At 36.8% G+C, this 24,361-nt stretch overlaps 1 protein-coding gene across 1 annotated transcript in view; it reads right to left on the bottom strand.

Annotated features, from left to right (window-relative positions):
• The window catches only part of LOC150076641 (VPS35 endosomal protein-sorting factor-like), a 370,416-nt gene that overhangs the window by 129,608 nt on the left and 216,447 nt on the right, over positions 1-24,361 (bottom strand). The window contains exons 13-14 of the mRNA XM_090386682.1: positions 10,059-10,170; positions 5,379-5,495 (exon numbers count right to left, since the gene is read on the bottom strand). Coding sequence (XP_090242808.1) covers positions 5,379-5,495; positions 10,059-10,170 — 229 coding nt within the window. The remainder of the gene's footprint in view (positions 1-5,378; positions 5,496-10,058; positions 10,171-24,361) is intronic.

Here is a 24,361-nt window from a genome sequence, read left to right as displayed (position 1 = left end):
GGCCAGGAAGGGAGGAGAGGTTAGTTAAGAAACATAAAATCTAAGGAAGTGCATCCAATTACTGTTGGTGGACAATGAAGTGTTGAGTCTGCTTGGTGTGAAATAAGCACTGGAACAGGAAAATTGAGAGTAGGTGTGCCCATAACACACTTATAGGCTTAATGAATCTGATTAGTATAATGAGCAATTGTGCAGAGAAATAGAGTGGGACAGTAAATCAGAATGTCTTATAATGGGAAATTTTAACTTTCCAGATATTGGCTGGAACGTGTGGGTTGGTCACTCGCACACTACCAAGCCTTTTGTGGATTTATTGGATGACTGTTTTCTACAGCAACATGCTCGAAAGACAACCAGAGGGAGTTGATCTAATTATCAGCAGTGATTATTCATGCATTAATAATTTGCAGATAAAAGACCACTGGGTGACAGTGATCACAATGTACTGATGTGGGAATTACATAAAGATGTAATTACCATCAAGGCTAAAGGTAAGGGCTTTTCTTTCGTAAAGGTTACTACAGTGGTCTCAGACAGTTTTTAAATTCTGTTCAGTGGGATCAATTTATGATGTTAGAAAAATTTGAATTCTAAATGGGAAGACTTCAGGGACTTAATTTTGGAGGCTCCTAGGCTTTTCATTCCAACCAAGAAATACTGTTCAAAGTTTAGGCCTAAATGGATGTCAGATGAATTAATGAGGCTCGTGGCAGAGAAGAAGAATGTATGGGATGCATATAAAGTATCAGGTGACACAGAGGCCTATGGCAGGTATAAACTAGTCTGTAATCAAGTCACAAAGGAGGTTAGGCAGGCAAAGGCAGATTACGAGAAATCTTTGGCAAAGGATGCAAAGAAAAACAGCAAAGAGTTCTTTACTTATGTAAACTCTACATAGATGGTGATGAATCAGATTGGTCCACTTGGTATCGATGGTTCAACTGTTGATGATCCTGCTCAGGTAGCTAACAAACTGAATGAATATTTTGCATCTACATTTGCACATGAGGAGAGTTTATCAAATGCTAACAGGGAGCTAAGTAATTTTGTAATAACTGAGTGGAGGAGAAATTGTTGAAGTCAAACATAAGGAAGGCACCTGGGGTGGATGGGATCTATCCAGTTATATTAAAAGAGGCAGCAAAGGAAGTAAGCAAACCTTTAGCCATAATTATTAGAACTTCCTTGGACTCAAGGGAGGTCTCCATGGATTGTAGGTGTGCAAATGTATCACCAATTCACAAAGAGGGTTCAAAAGGTGACACAAATAACTACAGACCTGTTAGTTTAACTTGTGTTCCAGGGAAAATAATGGTATCACTGGTTAAAGAAGCATTGCAGGATCATCTAGACAAGACTGCAGTAATAGTTAAGACATAGCATGGGTTTGTTAAAGGGAGATTGGTTGGTTTGTTGATTGGGTATTTATTTGCAGCATCAGCATCTATGGCCATAGTGCGCCAGTTAAAGGGAGGTCTTGTCTGACCAATTTGATTGGATATTATGAAGTGGTCACAAAGGAACTGAATGCCAAAAAAATTTTGATATCGTATACTTGGATTTCAGGAAAGCTTTTGATACTGTTGCACATAGAAGACTGCTGTCAAATTGGAGAGGTATGGCAGTAAGGGTAGGTTGCTACAATGGATAAAGGGATGGTTGAGTGAGAGATGACAGAGAGTGGTAATCAATGGGCACTGCTCTTCATGGACAAATGTTGTTAGTGGAGTTCCCCGGGGTTCAGTGTTGGGTCCATTGTTGTTTTTTATATTTATCAATGATATTGATGAAGGTATATTAGATTTAATGTCCAAGTTTGCAGATAATACAAAGGTTGGTAGGGTTGTTTACGACAGTAAAGACAGTATGCTACTCCAACTGGATCTAGATAATTTGGGAAAATGGGCTGAGAAGTGGCAACTGAAGTTTAACATTGACAAATGCAAAGTACTGCATATGGGTAGCAATAACCGAAGAGAAACGTACTAACTTTGTGGTACTACACTCAGGGAAGTGGAAAGTGAAAAAAGATCTGGGGTAATTGTGCAGTCAAATGTGAAGTTTGCCGAGCAGTACAGACAGACTGCTAAGGAAGGTCATGGAGTCTTGTCGATGATATATAGGAATTTTGCTAGCAGGGACAGGGAGGTGATTATTCCGTTATACAAGGCAATGGTCTGGCCACAGAGTACTAGTCTGGAGGCTTCATTTTAGGAAGGATGTAGAGTTGCTAGAATGAGTACAAAGAAGGGCAACAAGGTTGGTGAGGGGAACAAAGGAGTGCTGTTAAAAAGGCTTAAGTTCTGTAAATTGCAGCACCTGAAGATTAGGCACCTGTGAAGTGATCTGATTGAGGTGTATAAGGCACTGAATGGGCTGAGCAAACTGAATGCTGATGGGATTCTTCCTCTTGCTCAGACTAAGAACCTGAGAAGACACAGTTTCAAATTGAGGAAAGATAGTTGTAGAAAAGATATGTGGAAATTTGCCTTTAGCCAGCGGATAGTTGATTGGCGGAACAGGCTTCCATCTTTTGTTGTGGAAGCTAATAGCCTAAATAAATTTAAGGCTACTGGACAGGCATTTGGAACATATGGAGGGGTGAAATGGGAGCGTTTTTTTTTTTTTTGGCTGATGCTGCATAAGCTTGCTTTCTTGCATTGTATGCCTCTAACAATGCTAATCTCATTGCTACTCTCTATACCAGTTCTCACAGATCCACATCCTTTCTAAAATGAAGCTTGCAGACCTGCATGCAGGCACTCAAGATATAGCCTTTAATTATTGCCTTTTCAATGTGATGCATTTCAGTAGTCCAATTAGCATCTTACAATTGCCTTATAGAGTGGGATTATGACTTTATTTCTACAAGAAAATGTTCCATAAATCATCAATGTGACATTGTGGGCCTTTGTTCATACCTGTATACTACACTGCTCGGAAAACTTCATATCAGACTGTTTTTTTAACTCCCAAATCCCATTCTTCTTCTTCTTCTTCTATTGTTTTAAATTCAACCTCACAGAGTGTATAAGTTATGGGTTGCTATTCCCCAAATACAACACTGTATTTTGCTTCATTAAAGCATAGCTGCCTCTTTCCTGACCATTCTTATAGCCTATCCAAGTCATTCTAAAAGAGTGCTGCTTGGAATTGATCATTAACCATTCTTTCAAGCTTCACATCCTCAAAAAAATTTTAATTGATGCTCTTTATCTCTTTGTCAATGTCATTTATGAAAATCAGAACAACAATGGCCCACAGTATCATACTGATGATTTATGGAACATTTTATTGTAGAAATAGAAGGTCATAATCCCACTGTATAAGGCAATTGCAAGACACTACCAGGAATCAATTCTTGGGGAAATGCCACTTCTAACATTAGAGCATCTGACAAGTAATCATTAATTGCAATTATATCCACTGTCCTGTCTACAGCCGTGCTGCAATCTTAGAATCTTACCTAGAGTCCAATATGTTCCACCTTTAGCCTCTCAGGGTGGACTGAGTTAAATTTTTTGTTGAAATCCAAATAAATAATGTCTAAATTATCTTCTATATTAGCTCATGAGTGATTCTGTCAAAACTGCTAAAAAGGTTGGTTAAATATGACTTTCTCTTTACAAAGCAGTGTTTCCTGCAGAATTCTATTTCTATCTGTAATGCACTCTTAATCACTGCTTACATAATATTCCCTACCACTGAAGCCAGACTGGCTGGTCTGTAATTACTCAATTCACACTTAGAACTGCCTTTATTTATTGGTGATACATATGCACTTCTCCAAATTAGAGGAATTTCTCCCAAGTCCAATGACACTCTCATAATTAACCTTATTATTTCAATGCACTCTTGCCTCCTCCAAGAAAATTACTCTTCAGGAGCCTTACTTCCCTTAAGGCTCTAAAGTTTTTCTAATAAACAATCATCTAATTTCAGTATTGCTGTTTTCATGCTACCCAACCTCACTTGCATGGTTTCTCCTCACCATTAGGGGAGTCATTAAATGTAAATATTGAAGTGAAGTATACCCATTCAATTCATCAGCAACATAAGCTGAATTATCTAAGACTTTGTTTACATCCATTATGCATGAGTTCAATCTGATTTGTTTTCTTCTCCATATTCACACACGTGAAAAACTCTATCCCTGTTCTTTCTCTTGGCCAGGCATTTCTCATAGTCAGTCTTTACCAAACTTACCATTTCTGTGGTACCATTACTGATAAACTTTGTAGCTGTCTCAGGCTGCTAGGCAGCACTTTCATCTGTAAGTGACCCATGCCAATTTTTTCTGTTCTATTAAATTGGCCAGTACTATATTTGTCCATCATGGCATTCTCCTCATGCTATATTTTCTTAATAATATATATGCATTCATGGTTTCTATGACTACTGCTTTAAAAATATTCCATAATTCTAATACATTAACCCTCTTACTGCTATCTGCCCAGTTGATGAGGCTACATAGAACCTTAAATTGCCACTCTTACCCAAAATTAAATCCCATGCATTTACCTTTAAAAAACACCAACCTCTTTCTTCATCTTCCAACTAGACTGTGCAATCACTTCCCATTAATGTTTTTCTTCTTGTACTGTGAACTCTAGGATGTCATCTGGCCTGGTTCATGGATAATTACAGGTCCATCAGCAGGTATAGAATCAGGGCAGATAGTCTAGAAGAAGGACTTTCTGATTGAGGCAGAAAGAAGCTGAATGGAATATGAGAATAAACCCTTTAGCTCCTGGTTTATTTTACTGAAATGCTGCTTAATTATTTCTCAAATATATTAATGTAATTATTTTATAATATATTAAACCATATTTTCCATTATTAAAGAAAAGCAGAGCCAAGTATATCCATTCAAGTGTAAGAATTTCTCGTTCACTTTCAGAGCATATATTACTTAAACAGTAAAGTTCTCATTGTCTTTTTTTTTTTTTTTTTAGGTTTTAAAAGTAATTTCATCTAATCAAGTTGTGGTCATCAGCATCTGGTTGCACTTAGGCTACATCGATCTGTAATTTTTTTTCAAGAAATAAATACTTTCAGCACTGTACAAATTTGAAACTTTTTTTTTGTTTCAAATTTGTACTTTTTTTTTTTTTTTTGGTAGTTGTTGGCACATAGGCTTCTGTGGCCATAATACACTTCCCAAGGTTTTTGCAGTACTTTGATCCAAGCCCAAGGCAGGAATCAAACCCGCGACCTTTGGGTTGCCAGGCAGGCACTTTACCCACCCGGCTAGCCCGGTCGGCTTTGTACTTACTGCTACATAAATATGAAATATATCTATAGAGCTAGCAGAATTATTCTTTTGATAGATAATGTTTTTCTTCATGATAGAACAGAAATAGAAAATTAAAACTTACTGATGGATTTTTCAGTTTGGTAACCACTCTCCAAACTTCATTCAGTACTTGCAGTCTAATGTTTTCTGGAGGATCTGCTACAACAAGACACAGACCCAATGTGCGGAACAGAAGGTGCTATAAAAAGTTTTTGTTATTTTTAATAAATATATATTTAAGAGTATTATAATTTAATATTTGACAATCATTATCCATATATCTAAAATATTTTTAAAATATTTATAAATAAACAGATATAAAGGGTGTGATACTCAGAGTACTATCAATTCAAGATGTTTTTAAATTGTTGTTTCTCCTAGTCTATTCAATTATAATATCATCTTTAAACCATCTATTACATCTAATTTTTTTTTTTATTAATTACTACTTTGAAGTTTTTTTTGGTTTTTTTGCATAACTTCTTGTTAACATAATAACCTTAACATAATAAAATAATTTTTAGGAGGCTAGTTTTTATTTTGTAAGTTTTTTGCAGATCTCTTCTATTTCTTATTTAAAAAAAATGTTTGTTATGAATGTAATTTAGCAAAAACATCAACAGAAAAAACAATTGTACAGACAAGCTCTATCCTAATGTTTTGTTTAAAAGGAATACTGCCTTTTAAACAAAACAAGAAGAAACTGATAATATATTCTAAAACATGTATAATTATAAACTGCTTCCTCTGAGTAGGAACTCATATTCCCATTAACTTCCACAAAACTGTAACAGTTGTCTTGTAGTCCTGTGGAACTCAGCAGGAACAGTAGTTCCTACTCTGAAGAAACAGTTTACAATGATACTTGCAAAAGAATCATGGTAGATTATCAGGTGCTTTCTTTCTTTCTTTCTTTCCTTCCTTCCTACACAAAGGAGGAGGAATACTGATTTTTCATAATCTGCAATACAGTGTGCCCTATTTTGAACACTACAAAATGAATATACTGCTTTTAGTTTAACTTTTATTTTTTTAAATTTTCATATAATAATTGAAATGCAGTTTTATTTTCTCACTATTCTTGCATAGCTACTAATTGTTGACTTTCATAAACTGGCAGCTATGCAAGAATAGTGAGAAAATAAAATTGCATTTCAATTAATATATGAAAATTCAAGAAAATAGCTTAAGATAAGGAACTAGTAGTTGAACTATTAGTAGATAAGGAACTAGTAGTAAAAGTTTTATATAAAATAAAGTAAAAGCAGTATATTCATTTTGTATATTCATTCATGTATTCATTTCAAGAAAACAAAAGGTTTACGGGCCAAAACACAGGAGTATTTTGTGAAAAAAGCAGGATTGCTTCCCAAAAACAGGATATTTTTCATAAAAAGCAAGGTTTTAAAATTCACATTGCATTAGAAATAAAATTTCACAGACAAAATATATATTTTATATTAAAATACAACAATAGGATTTACTAGCAGAGTATGCTTTTAAGCATTTTCTTACCTAATATATGTTTGGATATTTTATTAGACATCAACTGATTTATTGTTTCAAGAAAGGTTGTTGTTGGTTTGGGGATTTATTAGGCATATCAGCAACTATGGCCATAGTGCGCCATTCAAGAAAGGCACTTTGCTTTCTTCAGAGATGCCGAGTCAAATTTTGTTTATAACAATGGCCCTGCTGTTCAGACATAGCACAGGTGATTTCCAAAGCTCCAAAAGAAAGAAGATCTGAACTTAGTTTTTCTTTTTCTAATTTAGCTGAATATTTTCTCACACTTAACATTACTATAAGGATTTGTTAAAATGCCAAGCAGTTCTTGGGATAATCTGTTACTTCCAGGAGGAAATAACAGATTATAACTTATTTAAAGTTACTTCCTGCTGGAAATAACTTTAAGTAAGCAAGGAAGCTTATTTAAAGCTTCCTTGTGAACTTGTCAGTTCCCAAACAAGCACAACTGTACATCAATTCTTTCATAATAGCATTTGCTAGGTGGTTCTCACACTGAAAATGACAGAACTCAAAACTCTACTGCTTCACCTATTTCTTTATCTTTAACGTCAAGATATATTGGAAACATATCCACAAAAAATTTCAAATTTGAAAATAATGCACTGCCAGTAATGAACTGTGCTACCTCAGCATTCATGAGAATATTATTTTACAATGGGAACTGAGAGAGCAAAATAACCAAATCTTCTCCTGTTTTAGACTCTCGACAACCTTAGCAGTAAAAATGCCTATGACTCTGTCAGAATCATCCTTCTAGTTTAGCCTGCTACAGCAATTAATTTCCAAAATGGAAGTGGAAGAATAATTTGCACATAACTTTGCACCTTCTTCAACATACCTAGGACCTCCGTACATAGATGTGAGGTATGCTAGACTAAAGAGCCAAGGTTGGATTCTCAATCATTGACATCACATTTAAAGAAACAAGCAAATTGTTTTATCCAAGGAAGAAGGGAGAAACATGAACAGATTTCTGCATGAGTGAGGATAACATGCTTAGAATTATCAGCTTGCCAGGCCTGCTTAGGATTGCATTTACCAAAAGTTTGCAATTCAGAAGTTCTTTTTCTTGAGTTCCTCAATTTGTTCTCTTTCCAAACTTTTCAATTATGAACTCGATTTGAACATGGGACAATGCCACTCATTCGTAATCACTTGTTATACTTTTCAATTTGGTAACTCTGAAAAGTGCTCATACTGCTTTCCTTGCCACTTCTAACCTCTTCTTTAAACAGACTTGTCAGAGCCAGTGTTCTACTAGTCTAGCTACATATTTAACCGAAGATAGCTAATGTGCAGAAAGCTTCAAAATCTTTTTTATCTTCAGTGGCATGCATCAGATGAAATTGTTTAAATTTACCTTTCCTTCTTTAGAAGTATTAGGTAGTCCCCCTTTCCTCAGAAGGCATTCAGCTCCCTTTTCAGCACAAATTAATAAGATAACAAAGTAACCAATTACCACAAAGTGCTTGATTTTCTCTTCTAATACCCTTGCTACTCTAGCTTTTAGGTTTAGCATAACAGGAGCATTGTCAATAATAAGTGACAGATGATTTTCTGAAGGAATTCCACCTGCATTCAGGTTGTTTAGAAGATCTACAATATTGTAACCCTGTAAAGTCACCTTCCAATGCTGGCAATGAGAGCAAGCTGCTTCCGATTTGACCGATTACTGCCAAATGCAGCAATTGAAAATGGCCCATTTTTCACCGTCACCATGCCACAACTACTTCTTTCTTTCTCTGTGCAATTTCATTAACAATGTCTGTTGTTTTTTTTTCTTCCCCAAGGGTCTTCAGGTACTGATGGAATTTCTCCTTTTTAAAATCTGTGCTCCATATCTAAATATAGTTTCATATTGGCTTTTAAACTCTCTTATTCTACTGGTATTTTTCCTTTTCTTTTCAAATTTGCAAATCCAGTCACTTCCTAAAAAGGATGTCAAATCCTTCTTCTTCCAATTATTGTCCTATTGCACTTAACTCTTCTCAAAGTAACAGAAATCCACCAGTCTTCATCTATAATGCTACCTTGAAATCTTCAACCTGATTAATAATCGTCAATATGGATTCTTTCAGTATTAATTCACTGTGATATCTTGGCTTATGTTATTCACCTTTGGAGAAGTTCAATGGAAAAATCTGAAGAAACTTCAGTAATTGCTCTCAACATTTCTAATCCTTTTGATCATATTTGGAATAAAGGAAGAGGACTTCTAAACAAGCTTCTGTCTGATGGTCTGTCTTCTGATTTTTAAAATTGGATAACCAGTCTTCTCTCTAACCACTGGCTCTGGGTGATAGTAAATGGTTCTCTAACTTCTGAACTTATGCTGGAGTTCCCCATAGTTCTGTTCTTCCACCCAATCTTTTTCTTTGGCATATCAATGAAACATATTTTCCAAAACAGAAGTAAAATTACTTTAAACAATTTAATAATCAATAAAAGAATTTCCATTGCAAAAATATGGCCTGTTTCTCACTTAATTATATTTTTGCGATATGGTGCACCCCTCCTCCTCTATGCTAAGTTTTTCAATTACTCTTTTTAAATTACACTTTCCTTATCATGATCTTTAAACTCCATTTTTAGTTTAACCAATGATTTCTCACACTACTGTTTCATGATTCATATAACTACAATGGATTATTGAGGTGAGTGCTGTCTCTTTATTAAGCTTTGACTAAATGCATATTTCTTAATTATATTTGTAACAGAAATACTCCATATAACAGGGAAATAATGAAAACACTGTAACTGTGGAACTGGTGTGCAAAATAATTAATCATACTTACAAAGGGTAGTTTCAGTAAGATTATCTTAAATTTCTAGTATGACAATATTACTCAAACCAGAAATAAAGTTAATAAAACATATATTTTGCATTTTTACACTTTGAAATAAACAAATAAAAATCATATCACTTTGTATTTATGAAAACAAAAAGTAACTTGTGATTGGAAAATAATACAAGATAAGGAGTTACCATGAAGAAATTAGTAATAGAATAAGTAAAATGATGCAAAGAAGCCAAATATATGAAGCACCAGCTTAAAAAAAAAAAACAAAAAAAAAAAAAAAAAAGCATTTCATGCATTCCCCCCCCCCTTCATTAAATTTATATAAGCATTCCAATTTGCTTTAAATTGGTACTTAAAGGGCTTACCTGCCCTTTAAGTACCTTCCAAAAAACTACATAATAAAACAAGTAAAAAAAAAAAAAAATTCTTACTTTTGGAAATACTTCATCATTGCATTCCTTCATTATCTCCACAAATTCTAAAGCCCGTTTTGCTATGAACTCTGGCTTAAATGCAGCCATAATGGAATTCAGTAAAAGAGCACTGTCAAGAAAGTGAAAACAAATAAATAAATTAGACTCCTATTTAAATAATAACTACCTGAAGTCTACTCTCTGCTCATTCTAACTTTAATCCTGACATAAACAGGTATATATCGTCAAATAAAGCTTGTTTGTTGTTTGTTATTTGGTTTTTAGGAGCATTAGCAACTAAGGCCATATTGCTCCGTGAATATGCGGTGGGCATTCCCTGACCTTTCTGCATCCTCCGTATTTGGTAGTGATGGGCTTGAACCCCGGTCTAATCAAGAAGCGCGTGCTACGCACTGCTGCTCCTTCCCACCTGGCTACGGAGGCACCTGCGTCAAATAAAGCTCTAAATGGCCAGCTGCTAAACAATAATACAGGCACAAGTGCAAGCACATCCATATATTTAAAGCTCTTATAATTGAATTTGTGGATTCTGTATATAAAGTTATTATTTTTTTTTAATTAAAAAACCCAAAAATGAGAGGTATTAGAACCTATAGTACTTAGTACTAAGAATGGGTTGAAGGTTGAGAAGATGAAAGAAGAAACTTGTTGATATTAGACTTGAATTTCTGTAGACTGTAATTTTCAGGAAATAGCTCAGGATGAAGGAAGGTTGCTCAGAAAACAGGAGTTGAATGAATAAGTGAAGAAGAAAAAAAGTTGGTTCTTTGAATTTAAAGTCGGACAGTAAAAGTATAATGCCTGGTTGCAGCACACATTTGGACTACTTTGGAAGAGGGAGAGTGGGATTTGTTTGTTTGTTATTTGGTTTTTTAGGAGCATTAGCAACTAAGGCCACATTGCTCCGGGGATATGCGGTGGTCATTCCCTGACCTTTCCGCATCCTCCATATTTGGTGGGCATGGGCTTGAACCCCGGTCTAATCAAGAAGCATGTGCCACGCACTGCTGCTCCTGCCCACCTGGCTACGGAGGTGCCGGAGAGTGGGAATTATAGAAGCTAATTCAGAAGAACAGTGCCCACTGAAGTATCTATAGATAAGGCATGCAACAAAATCACAATGACTATGATAAAGAGAGTGAAGAGACTGTTAGAGATGAGTCATTAACATAACTGCCCTCTTTTGAATGGAATCTAAAAGCCTGAGAGAGGTCTTGTGGGCACTGCCCCAGATGTGGGAACAATATTCCATGGTATGGCGGATTTGCAATTTGTATGCAGTGAACAGTTGTTTAGAAGAAAAGTAACACAGAGAGCGAAAGAGAAAACCCAATTTTTTAGATATAGAGGAAGTAATATTTGTAATATGCTTATGCCAAGAGAGATATATGATCTTACAGAGAAATCAGATTGTCATAGAAGATAAGCATAGGAGCAGACAAATTTTTTTTGAGAGATATAAGGCAGGCCTGAGTTTCAGAAGGATTGATATAAACCAACCAAGTCTCTTTGCTCTACTGGAGATCAGCATTTAAGGAATTGGTACTGGATATTTTAGAATTTGAAGCTGTTTGTGCAGGGCAAGTTTTCTCAAAGTGGAAGTGGAATGCAATGTGCTATAATCAGAAAAACCACGGATAGGATTTCTGGTAAATGGAAGAAGTTCATTAATATATAAGAGGAAAAGAGTGGAAGAAGGAGAACTGAACTGTGATGAATGCCAGAATTAGTGGAGAAGTTAGAAAACAGTGAGTGGCCAGAGAGGAAACTGGATACCCAATTACGAAAACACTGTTGGCAAACCATAAGATGGAAGCTTATTAAGAAGACCTTTATGTCAAACATGATCAAAAGCCTTTGAAATGTCAAGAGCAACTGGTTCCGTTTCACCAAACTTTTCCATTGAATTTGTCCATAGGTGAGTAACAAAAGCCAATATATCGCCAGTGGATCAACACTGACGGAATCTACACTTTGATCAGGTGGAACGTTTCTAGACAGTTTAGGAGTTAGCAATTAATTGATTTCTCCATTCATTACTTCAGAGAAAGAGTAGAGTTAAGTGCAATCAAACAATAACTGGATGAGGGCAATTTGTCACCCTTTTTAGAAACTGGCTGGATATGAGCAAATTTCCATGCAGAAGGAAAAACACCTCTGGAATAAGAAAGTGAAAAAAGGTGAAACAGAAAAGGAGTAAATTCAGAGGCACAGGTTTTAAGAACAAATGGAGAAATACCATCTGGATCTTGAGCTTTCTTAGCATCAAGATTTTTCAAAATCTTTCTGAAATCCTTTTGATGGAAGGTCACAGGAGGCAATGAATGGAGTGTACTGGGAATGGTGGGAGATGGTTTACTAAGATCATTTAATACATGAGTTTGAATAAAAATAGGATGCTGGCAGGTCAGCTTTATCTTTGGCTGAAGTGGCAATAGAACCATCTGATTTTAACAATGGTGGGAACAAAGTTGGGCAAAAGTTGAGGTCAATAGCTTTGGCAAGAAGCCAGAATACTAGACTACCATTTGGGCAAGAAACAAGTTTTATACATAGCCTATTCGAAATCAAGTTTGGACTGATTAATAACTGCTTCACAATTGTTGCAAGCTCTGGAGTGGGCAGAAAATTAAACTGAAGAATTGGAAACAAGCCAATTATGATATGCAACATTCTTCTATTGAATAGCCTTAGCACATTTATTGGAAAGACAAGGTTTATATAATGGACGAGATTTTAAGGTTGAGTGTGGAATAAAGGATTTTATCCCTACAAAAATAATTTCACTGATATGGTCTGAGCAAAGTTGACCATCAGATTTGAAGCAGTAATCCAACCAAGGAAAAGAAATCTCTGAGATCATCCCATTTTGTCGAGACCACGTTATGTCAAGGATCTGGGTATATCCTTACCATGTGTACTCTATATCCAAAAATTTCATTACTTCATACAGCATGTCCCCATCCACTTTTTCTTACCATTGAATACACCATGAATTGTAAAACTAATAGAGTAAACTTATCTGCGAAAAGATTTAAACCTCCCAAACACTTCCTAATTCATTTCACAAATATACGTGGTCTGAATTCTAATCTCAACGATGTCCATTTCCACTTGCAGTCTGCCAGACCCCATGTACTTTTTCTGAAAGAATCTCAGTTATTGGTTGATTCAACTACTGCTCATCTCAGTTGCCCAAATTATTTGCTGTATGATTCCTTTCACTTCAAATGTGGTACTTGCGCTTATGTCCATTCTGATATTCCATGATAGAGACTTGGTAATTTGAAATCTCCTCTTTTCGATCTCCTCTGGCTTAAAACCTCTCTACCTCATTGTGTCAAATTCATCTGTTGCCTCAATCATTCTCCCAACTCCACTAATCAATTGGAGCTATTCCACTTACTCTCTTTGCAACTTGCCTTTCTCCAGTCCAGCTTTCCTAACAGTGACGTAATTTTTCTTGGTGATTTTAATGTTCACAACTGGCTTCCGTTTTTTGTGACTAGAAAACGGAACTGGCTTCCGTTTTCTAGTCACACCAACCCAGCTGGCCGAGATGCTGAGGCTTTTGCAATTACTAATGACCTAGCACAGATTGTTCATTTACCTACAAGAATACTGGACAATCCTAACCATACAGCCAACACGCTTGATCTTTTTCTCACAAACAACCCTTCTAAGTACACAGTCAAAGTAAATGGTCCTTTAGGCACCTCAGATCACAACTTGGTGAACAACTCTTCTCCAATGGAGCCATTATCTCATGGCTATTCCCAACCTCGTGTTGTTTGGCATTACAAGTATGCAAAATGGGATGACATGCAAGCTTTCCTTTCTTCTTTTCCTTGGTCAGATTACTGTTTCAAAACTTCTGATGTCAACGTTTGCTCAGATTGTGTCAGTGAAATTATTCTTGCAGGAATGGAATCCTTTATCCCACACTCCACTTTAAAATCTCGTCCTTTATCTAAACCTTGGTTTTCCAATAAATGTGCTAGAATAAATGTGTTCAAGAGAAGAACGTTGCATACCGTAATTGGCTTGTTTCTAATTCTTCAGTTTCATTTCTGCCTACACCAAAGCTCGCAACAATTGTAAAGCAGTTATTAATCAGTCCAAACTAGAGTTTGAACAGGCTAAGAGCAGAAAACTGGCTTCTTGATCTAATGGTAGCCGAGCATTCTGGTCTCTTGCCAAAGATATTGGCAGCAACTCTTGCCCATTTCTGCTCCCACCTCTATCGAAACTAGATGGTTCTGTTGTCACTTCAGCCAAGGATAAAGCACCTGCTAGCATCCCATTTTTCTTCCAACTCACGTATTCATGATCTTGGTAAAACACCTCCCAGCATTCCCAACACTTTCCATTCAATGCCTCCTGTGGTCTTTCGCCAAAAGGATGTCAAAAGGATTTTGACGAATCTTGATGCTAGGAAAGCTCCAGGTGTTGATGGTATTTCTCCAATTGTTCTCAAAACCTGTGCTCCTGAATTTACTCCTGTTCTTTGCTGCCTTTTTTCACTTTCTTATTCCAAATTTCCTTCTGTTGGAAATTTGCTCATATCCACCCAGTTCCTAAAAAGGGTGACAAATCCCTGCCCATCCAATTATCGTCCCATCGCAATTACTTCTACTCTTTCTAAAGTAATGGAGAAATCAATTAACCGCCAACTCTTAAACTAGCTAGAAACCTTCCGTCTGATCAACGATTGCCAGTATGGATTCCGTCAGTGTCGATCCACTGGTGATATTCTGGCTTATGTTACCCATTTATGGACTAATTCAATGGAAAAGTTCGGTGAAAGACAAACAGTTGCTCTTGACATCTCAAAGGCTTTCGATCGTGTTTGGCATGAAAGTCTTATGGTTTGCCAACTGTTTTTTGTAATTGGTTATCCAGTTTTCCCTCTGATCGCTCACTAAGAGTGATGGTAAATGGCTCTCTGTTTTCTAACTTTTCCACTAATGTCATTGTCACCCAAGGCTTAGTTCTTTCCCCCACTCTTTTCCTCTTGTATATTAATAACCTTCTTCCACTGACTGGAAATACTATCCATAGTTTTGCTGACGATAGCACATTGCATTCCACTTTCCATTTTAAGAAACTTTGTTCTGCTCAATCAGCTTCAACTTCTTGAAAATCTGCTACCAATTCCTTAAATGCTGTTCTCCAGGTAATTCTCCAGTGGGGCAAAGACAACTTAGTTGATTTCAATCCTTCTAAAACTCAGTCTTGTCTTATATCTCGCAAAAAGGATTCTTCTGGTAGAGAATGAAAGGGACTTGGGGGTGGTTGTGCAGGCAGATATGAAGTTCTCTGAGCAGTGCAGAAGGGCTGCAAGAGTAGCTCATGGAGTATTGTCAATGATATACAGGAATTTTTCCAGCAGGGATAAGGAGGTGATTATTCCATTGTATAAGGCGATGGTCAGGCCACACCTAGAGTACTGTATACAGGTCTGGAGGCCTCATTTCAAGAAGGATGTAGAGCTGCTGGAACGAGTACAGAGAAGGGCAACAAGATTAGTGAATGGAACAAAGGGGTGCTCTTACGAAGAAAGGCTTAAGTTTTGCAAATTACAGTGTCTGGAGACTAGGCACCAGCGAGGTGATCTGATAGAGGTGTATAAAGCCTTGAATGGTTTAAGCATGCTCAATGCTGATGGGATTCTTCCTCTAGCTCAGAAAAATCACCTGAGAGGGCATAAATTCAAATTGAGGAAAGACAGATGTAGGATAGACGTGCGGAAATTTGCCTTTAGCCAGCGGGTGGTTGGTTGGTGGAACAGACTTCCATCCCTTGTGGTGGAGGTTGATAGCCTAAATAAGTTTAAGGCTCAGCTGGACAGGTATTTTGAACGAACAGAGGGGTGAAGTGGAAGTGGGTTTTTTTTTTTTTTTTTTTTTGGCTGATGCTGCATAAGCTTGCTTTCTTGCATCAAATGCCTCTACTAATGCTAATGCTAATGCTATGCTTATCTTTGGTGACACTCCGATTTCTAGGCAAAAGCTAATAATAATAATTATATATCTCTTTTGGGGATTACCCTGACTTTTAATCTCTCTTGGCACAAGCACATTACAAATATTGCTTCCTCTGCATCTAAAAAACTTGGTTTTCTCTTTTGCTCTCAGCGTTACTTTTCTTCCAAACAGCTGTTCACTCTGTACAAATCACAAATCTGCCTTACCATGGAATATTGTTCCCACATCTGGGGTGGTGCCCCCAAAACCTCTCTCAGGCTTCTTGATTCTGTTCAGAAGAGGGCAGTTATGTTAATTAATGATTCATCTCTAACTGAGTCTCTCCACTCGCTGTCTCATAGACAAGCTGTTTCTGTTGCATGCCTCTTCTACAGATACTTCCATGGGTACTGTTCTTCTGAATTGGCTTCTATAATTCTCGCTCTTTCTCTCTTTCAAAACAGTGTGAACATGTGCCACCACCAGCCAACATCCATTTACTGTTCAACTTCAAACTCACAGAACCAACTTTTCATCTTCCTCGTTTATTCATTCAACTGCCATTTTCTGGAACAACCTTCCTTCGTACGTATTTCCTGAAAATTACAGTTTACAGAAGTTCAAGTCTAATGTCAACAAATTTCTCCTTTCGTCTTCTCAACCTCCAACCCAAGCACGGTACTAAGTATTATAGGTTCCAATACCTCTGATGTTTGGGATTTACATAAAAAAAAAAAAAAAATTTGCACTTTTGTAATGCCAAAAAACACGAGATTCAGAATGGCCACAAGAGAAAGGCTCTATTGGAAAAGAGACCATAACCAAGTTGTGATCTGAGGTTTCTAGAGGATCACTCATGTCAACTATGTACTTAGAAGGGTTGTTTGTAAAAAAAAAAAAAAATCAAACATATTGGTTGCATGGTTAGGATTGTCTCTTATTCTGGTAGGTAAATAAACAATCTGTGCGAGTTCATTTAGTAATTGAAAAAGCCTCTCGACCAACGGAGTCCATGTGACTAGAAAACAGAAGCCAGCTAGAGTTGTGAACATTAAAATCAGCAAGAAAAATTATCTCACTGTTAGGATATTTGGACTGGAGGAAATTAAGTTTCAAAGAGAGAATGTCAAAGAGTTACCAAGTGATTAGTGGAGTTGAGAGAACGATAGAGGCAACAGATGAATCTAACGTAATTTGGTAGACAGAGATTTTAAGCCAGAGAAGATCAAAAAGAGGACATTCCAAATTACAGTCTCCGACAGGAAATATCAGAAAGGACATATGCACAAATATCACCTTTGAAATTAATGGAATCACACAGCGAATAATTTGGACAAGTGAGATGAGCAGTGGTTGAATCAACTGATAACTGGGATACTGTCAGAAAAAAGTACATGGGTGTGGTTTGGTAGACTAGGTGTAAATGGACATTACTGAAATTAGAACTGAGACCACATATATTTGTGCAATTAATGAGGAAGTCTTTGGGAGGTTTAGATCTTTTCGTAGATAAGTTTGTTATATTATTTTTACAATTTGTAGTGTATTCAGAAGTAAGAAAAGGTGGCAAAGACGTGCAGTATGAAGTAATGAAATTTTTCGATATGGCTTACACATGGGAAGAATATACCCAGCTCCCTGACATCATATGGTCTCGACAATTCTGCCGCATACCGCACAACTCGGGCTCCCTCCAGTCACTATCTGGCAGAATAGAGGCAGCGAGATTATACAATAGCTGATCAGGAAGCCTCCTACAAAGTTACCAACAAATTCCGTCGGGTGGACTATCTAGTAGTCCACAAACACCGTTTTACAGCCTGTACCCTCAGAATGTAAGGAAGATTGGATCTCGCCATGATGTCCATCATGACCACAAAAGACATCAATCATACTGCATGATGGAAGAGATTGGGGTTGTTGCTGGAGCTTTGCTCTGTAGACTATACATTCCATCACTTCAATATCCAATAAGTAGTGGTAGAGTTGCACTGGTTGAGGAGAATCATCTAACACCTAATATTGTCTACTAACACAGAGGGGCAGCATTCTTCTGTGTGGTGTGGGCACCATACCTCTACTCCTGCTTACATTGGTTTGAATCTGGGTGGTCACCTCCAGTATACCAGGTGGTGCTGTATTTCAGGACTGGCACCATGGGAGTTATGCCCAGGGTTACTAACAGTCCCACCATCATGAAGGGGTAAGCAGAAGATTTGGCTATCACAGACCAACCAGGCTTTGCCAAAATAAGATCCACTTGACTTGAATGTCACCCGAATATTAGTTCCATCAGTGTTTTGAGGATTTGGCTGTCACAGACTGACCGGACTTTGCCGAAATTTGGTCCGCTTGACTGTCACCTGAATGAGTTTTAGACTCCCAGGTAGTAAGCACAGCTTGGCAATCCTGAGAGATTGTGTGACAGCCAAAAGGACCACAGCTGTTACAGACATAATTAATGCAAAAATAATGTTGCCAAATGTGAATACAGGACAACGGTACATAGTAAGGTTCATGTAAAGTAGACCTCATTTTTATTTATTTGTTTTAAAATTTATATATACATATCCCAGGACAGCAACATACTAGAAGGGCATATCCGTTGCAACCATTTAACAAGTTTCACTTTTAAATTAATGGAAAATCGAATTTAAAGCTGTTAAAGGAGTTACAAATTTATTTATGAGAGAGAGAGAGAGAGAGAGAGAGAGAGATTTAATTCCATCCAGCTGAGATGAAATTTTGCACTGTAAAATCAAATACTGTATATATTTTGATACCTGGGAAAAGAAAGCTAATGGAACTTTCCCTTTCTGGATTCATTTTTTCAGTTTACTCAGAAACTGGACTTTTTTTGTCTATCATTTTCAGCTGTTCTGTTTGTTTGTTATTTGGTTTTTAGGAGCATTAGCAACTAAGGCCATATTGCTCCGGGATATGTGGTGGTCATTTCCTGAATGACCTTTCCGCATCCTCCGTATTTGGTGGTGACGGGCTCGAACCCCGGTCTAATCAAGAAGCGTGTGCTACGCACTGCTGCTCCTTCCCACCTGGCTACGGAGGCGCCTTCAGCTGTTCTAAAGTGATGTGAGCTGACTAACAATATCACTATCTTGCTTGGTGGGGCACATAGTATAAACAGCAAGTCTGATTTGATTTTGATTTTAATAGCTCAAAAATGACTAGGGTTATATGCACCAGGACAAAGTTAAAATTTCAAAAAAGGTTGAGATTTTAGTAACCTTTAAAAAAAGTTCAGAAAAAAACTTAAACTGCTGACACATGGTCAATGTCATATAAAATCTGACTAAGTGTATGTATTGTGGCTCAATCAGATGGTTAAAAGCAATAAAACACGCATTTCTAAAATTAGTACATACTGTTAAAACATGTTTAACAGATAAAGTAAGTAATACAATATATCCACATTCAGATGCCAAAGTCTATAGAGTTCATATGCTCTAACATCAATCTGTGCATCGTGACAAGCACTGAAGCAAAAACCTGATACTTAAAAAAAGGAGTTACCCAGTTTGACTAACAGAAAAAATTCCAAATTAAAACTTTCTACAATATAAAAATTTTATCACATACATCCCAAACTGAACAATTCATTTAATATTCTGAAAATTAGCATTTTTCAAAATATTAAATTTCACTTTCATGCAGTTTTCGTAGTGATTCTTTTCTGTAAATAGCAAAAATTGTTGTGTCACACTGCTCGCACATAGGAGGGTCATCAATCTTCAGCAGAAAGGAATATATCAGATGACTGCGTTCTATGTGGACCCAAGAAAGAACAACTTCCTCTTAACAATCCCTGCACAGACAAGGCTACCACAGATTGACCACAGCTGGGGTACAAAGTATTTTATTATTTTCTGTGGGTTCCAGGATTTCCCCTATCCGCTGCTGAAGAGTAACTGTACATTATTTATAATTTATAGTTTAGCAAAACATCTTGAGCCACCAACTTAACAGCAATGATTACAATCAAATAAGTCTCTTGCACATTTGATTATATATTAAGACTTCCAACAGCTGAGAGCCAATTATACATCAGTATTTCACCTAGTCAGATAATACTTGTAAACTAATCAACCTATAGTGTTATACATTACATATCAGTCATCTATAATACTTGGAACTCAGTAATTATAATATGTTGAAGGCACCAATTTCTACATTAACCTTCACATTCACAACTCATACAGCTATACAGATAGCTAAAACCTACCAATTTGGTTACAATGAGGTCAGACTATTTCTTACAATTTATACACCTTATTAGAGGCCCAAAGTCCTAGGACACTGCCCACCCAACAGTGAACCTGGCACATCACTATTTATGCAAAACGCTAGCAGTAAGGCAAGCAAACAAGGCTATAGCAAATTATTTGTACTGCTATTTACTACAGGTAGTTCTCGACTTTATGAGTTAATTCGTTCATAGTGTGCGCTCGTAAAGCAAAAACTCGTAAAGCAGGAATTAAATCCCATAGACATAATGTTAAAAATAGGGGTTACGTTCTCAACAATGAAATTAGTTAGCTAATTAGTTTATGTTTAAACAACGACTGATTTATCCAACAAAATTAAAACATAGCCTGTAAAATCAAGCAAATTATAATAATAAAGAAATTATTTATGACTTCCAAATTTTAAAGAATGGTTATTCTTCGTCATCGACTAAATGCACACTCATCGATCACTCGTTATTGGCTTGGCACTCGTTGGTTTGTTGCACAAAGAATCGTCTTCTTCAGAAATGCTTCAAGAGGCATTTGTTTCCAAGATAATCTATTTTCTTTATAAATTTCAATAGATGCATAAATATTTTCTAATGGAATGTACAAATTGCAACTAACACGATTTGCACAGAGTAACAAGTTTACGAAGCTTAAAAAAAAAAGGAATGAAGAGAAGATTCTGAAAATTAATGATTTTTATACGACTGAAGATTTCAGTGAAGGGGAAACACATTTCACCAAAATAATGCAAAAAACCACACAATTCCAGCTATCAGTATTTTCACAAATGGAATAACATCGAGTTTACTACCTATTTATAATTGCTTGCACTAACAGAAAAGCCCAATAACCCAGAAAGTGCAAATTGTTTTATGGTCGTGACCTCCAGAAATATGCTTTAGAAAAATGTCACAAAGGCGTTCAAAATTGGTTCTGATAACAGAACATATGATAACAATGAAAGTGTAGTGCATTTTAGTTATTTGAATTGGTAACTAATACAATTTGTACTATAAAAATGACCTTTTAGAGAGTTATATAGCGAAAATTTCAACTTCCGAGGTTGTGGAACAAATTACCAAAAAACAATGTGTTATTGGGTTCACATTACGATATTTACACAATGTGATGGTGTCTCTGGAATGGATTAATATCATAAAGCTGGGTACATTGTATTTTATAGCTACGCGCCTGGTTCGAAATGCGATATTTATGAATGTTTAACATCTTTTTTTTGCAATTAATGTTCATATTTTTGATTTTGTTGATACCTGATACTTTGAAAAAAAACTCATAACCCAGGGAACTTGTAAAGCAAAAACTGTCTGTATTACCAATAGCTCAGAATTAGCTATTCAGACAGATTTTACAACTCCGATCAGCAGACCCACCATTTTTGATGTTGCTAGCATCAGAAGTTTAAGAAATTTTGATAGTACTTTGCAGATTGTCGAGAATTGAAAGACTTACCAAACGTCCCTGAGAGGATGTTTCTGCCAGTGAATACATGTGATTATCAAATATACTAGTCTTCAATATGATAGTAACTAATTTAGTTTAGATAAGTCATTTATAGTCTGAGGAATCAGAGAGTTATTAGTGCAATTTTTGGTATTTAATGCATCTATTCAATACAATGACAAAAATATCAACATTAATATGGTTCATGACAAATATCATCAATTAATACAGTTCATCCAACAATATGCCAGTCTGGCAATAAATACAAATGAATTTACAATCCATCAGAGGTCCTATGACTAAATGTATTAAGACCAGGGGATCTAAGTGTTCTAGTAGGAATGGAGTTTCCTTTGTCCATTAGCATGTATGGTATAAAGACCCAGTACCACTATTACAAGCCTTGAGGGTTTAACTTATCGTTAGTCATCCTTCATGTTTTGATTTGTAAGTTAGATGGTCACTTGAGCTCTTGAATGCAGGAACTATGCCTCTTAAGTTGGAATGTCTTGACTATGTATAAGTATAGTGCGAAAGCATCAATAATACATAGCCAAATCTGAATGAACAGAATATTAGCAAAGCGGCATTGTTTTAAGTTATATCTCATATTGTGAATACCTTCACGACAAGTTGCCATGATATTGCACTACTTCGAATAAGTAACGCTTCACCTGAGGAGAAGACTAATGTTACTTATTCTCAGATGGATACCACCACCTAGACGGCACCGTTTCAGGGCTATTTGGCCCTTCTTCGGTGGGTGGGTAGGTACCCGAGTGATGCAATGATGGAAAAAGAGTTATGAAGTATAACTCCACAATATGAGAGATGCCTGATGGTGTATGATGTATTTAGACTATAAAGCATTTAGGGCGTAAGCCTCAAGCTATGGAAAAGTCTTGAAGGTATTCACAATATGAGATATAACTTAAAACGATGCCGCTTTGCTAATATTCTGTTCATTCAGATTTGGCTATGTATTATTATTGCTTTCGCACTATACTTATACAATAGTCTAGATTTTCCATAGCTTGAGGCTTACGCCCTAAATGCTTTATAGTCTAAATACATCATACACCATCAGGCATCTCTCATATTGTGGAGTTATACTTCATAACTCTTTTGCCATCATTGCATCACTTGGGTACCTACCCACCACCGAAGAAGGGCCAAATAGCCCTGAAACGGCACCAGAGGGAGCCTGATGATGTCCGGAGTGAGTTTCCAAGAATAGGTAACAACAGCCTTCTCCACCGGGGAAGCGTTGCCTATTTGAGGAGTTTTTGAGTGGTGTGAGTTGAAGGAGTTACTGTCCCTTTCATTCTTCTACACCGTTTCTTTTCCTCTTCCACTCCTACTATTACTTTCCCTCTACCTTATTGCTTTTCTAAGTCTAATAGGGACAACTGGATAGTCGAGTTATTATCCCACACAAATACAAAATAGCCCTTAAACGGTGCCGTCTGGGTGGTGGTATGCATCTGAGAATAAGTAACATTAGTCTTCTCCTCAGGTGAAGCGTTACTTATTCGAAGTAGTGCAATATCATGGCAACTCGTCGTGAAGGTATTCACAATATGAGATATAACTTAAAACAATGCCGCTTTGCTAATATTCTGTTCATTCAGATTTGGCTATGTATTATTGATGCTTTCGCACTATACTTATACATAGTCTAGACTTTTCCATAGCTTGAGGCTTACGCCCTAAATGCTTTAAAGTTGGAATGTCTTTTAAAAGTTCTCCATTGTGTCACTGAAATCCGCAGAGATGGGGACAAACCCCCAGTATCGTCAGACAACTAATACACGTATGCCACTGGAATCTATGTTTAGAAGTCCAACGGCTCTTGAACACGAGAGCCTAGTCATTCTTCTTTTGACACTTAGGTTAACAGTACATCTTCTGTTTATCCAGAAGCCTTCAGTATCCTTTTGATTTCCAGCATTTGGAAACCAGACCTGATACCCTATATTAGCTACATAACAATACGATTAATACCAAGGCAACTATATTAGCATTAGTAGAGGCATATGATGCAAGAAAGCAAGCTTATGCAGCATCAGCCAAAAGAAAAAAAAAAAAAAACCCACTTCCACTTCACCCCTCCGTTCGTTCGAAATACCTGTCCAGCTGAGCCTTAAATTTATTTAGGCTATCAACTTCCACAACAAGGGGTGGAAGTCCGTTCCACCAACCAACTACCCGCTGGCTAAAGGCAAATTTCTACACATCTATCCTACATCTGTCTTTCCTCAATTTGAGTTTATGCCCTCTCAGGTGATTATTCTGAGCAACAGGAAGAATCCCATAGGCATTGAGCATGGCCAAACCATTCAAGGCTTTATACACCTCTACCAGATCACCTCGCCGGTGCCTAGTCTCTAGACACTGTAATTTTTTGCAAAACTTAAGCCTTTCATAAGTAAGAGCAACCCTTTGTTCCATTCACTAATTTTGTTGCCCTTCTCTGTACTCGTTCCAGCAGCTCTACATCCTTCTTGAAATGAGGCCTCCAGACCTGTATACAGTATTCAAGGTGTGGCCTGACCATTGCCTTATACAAGGGAATAATCACCTCCTTATCCCTCCTGCTGGAAAAAATCCTGTATATCAT

This window comes from Mastigoproctus giganteus, chromosome 12, assembly GCF_048544385.1.
Source record: "Mastigoproctus giganteus isolate SK-2022 chromosome 12, ASM4854438v1, whole genome shotgun sequence".
Lineage (NCBI taxonomy): Eukaryota > Metazoa > Arthropoda > Arachnida > Uropygi > Thelyphonidae > Mastigoproctus > Mastigoproctus giganteus.
Note: the sequence above shows the minus strand (reverse complement) of the source record. Positions and strands in the feature narration are given on the sequence as shown.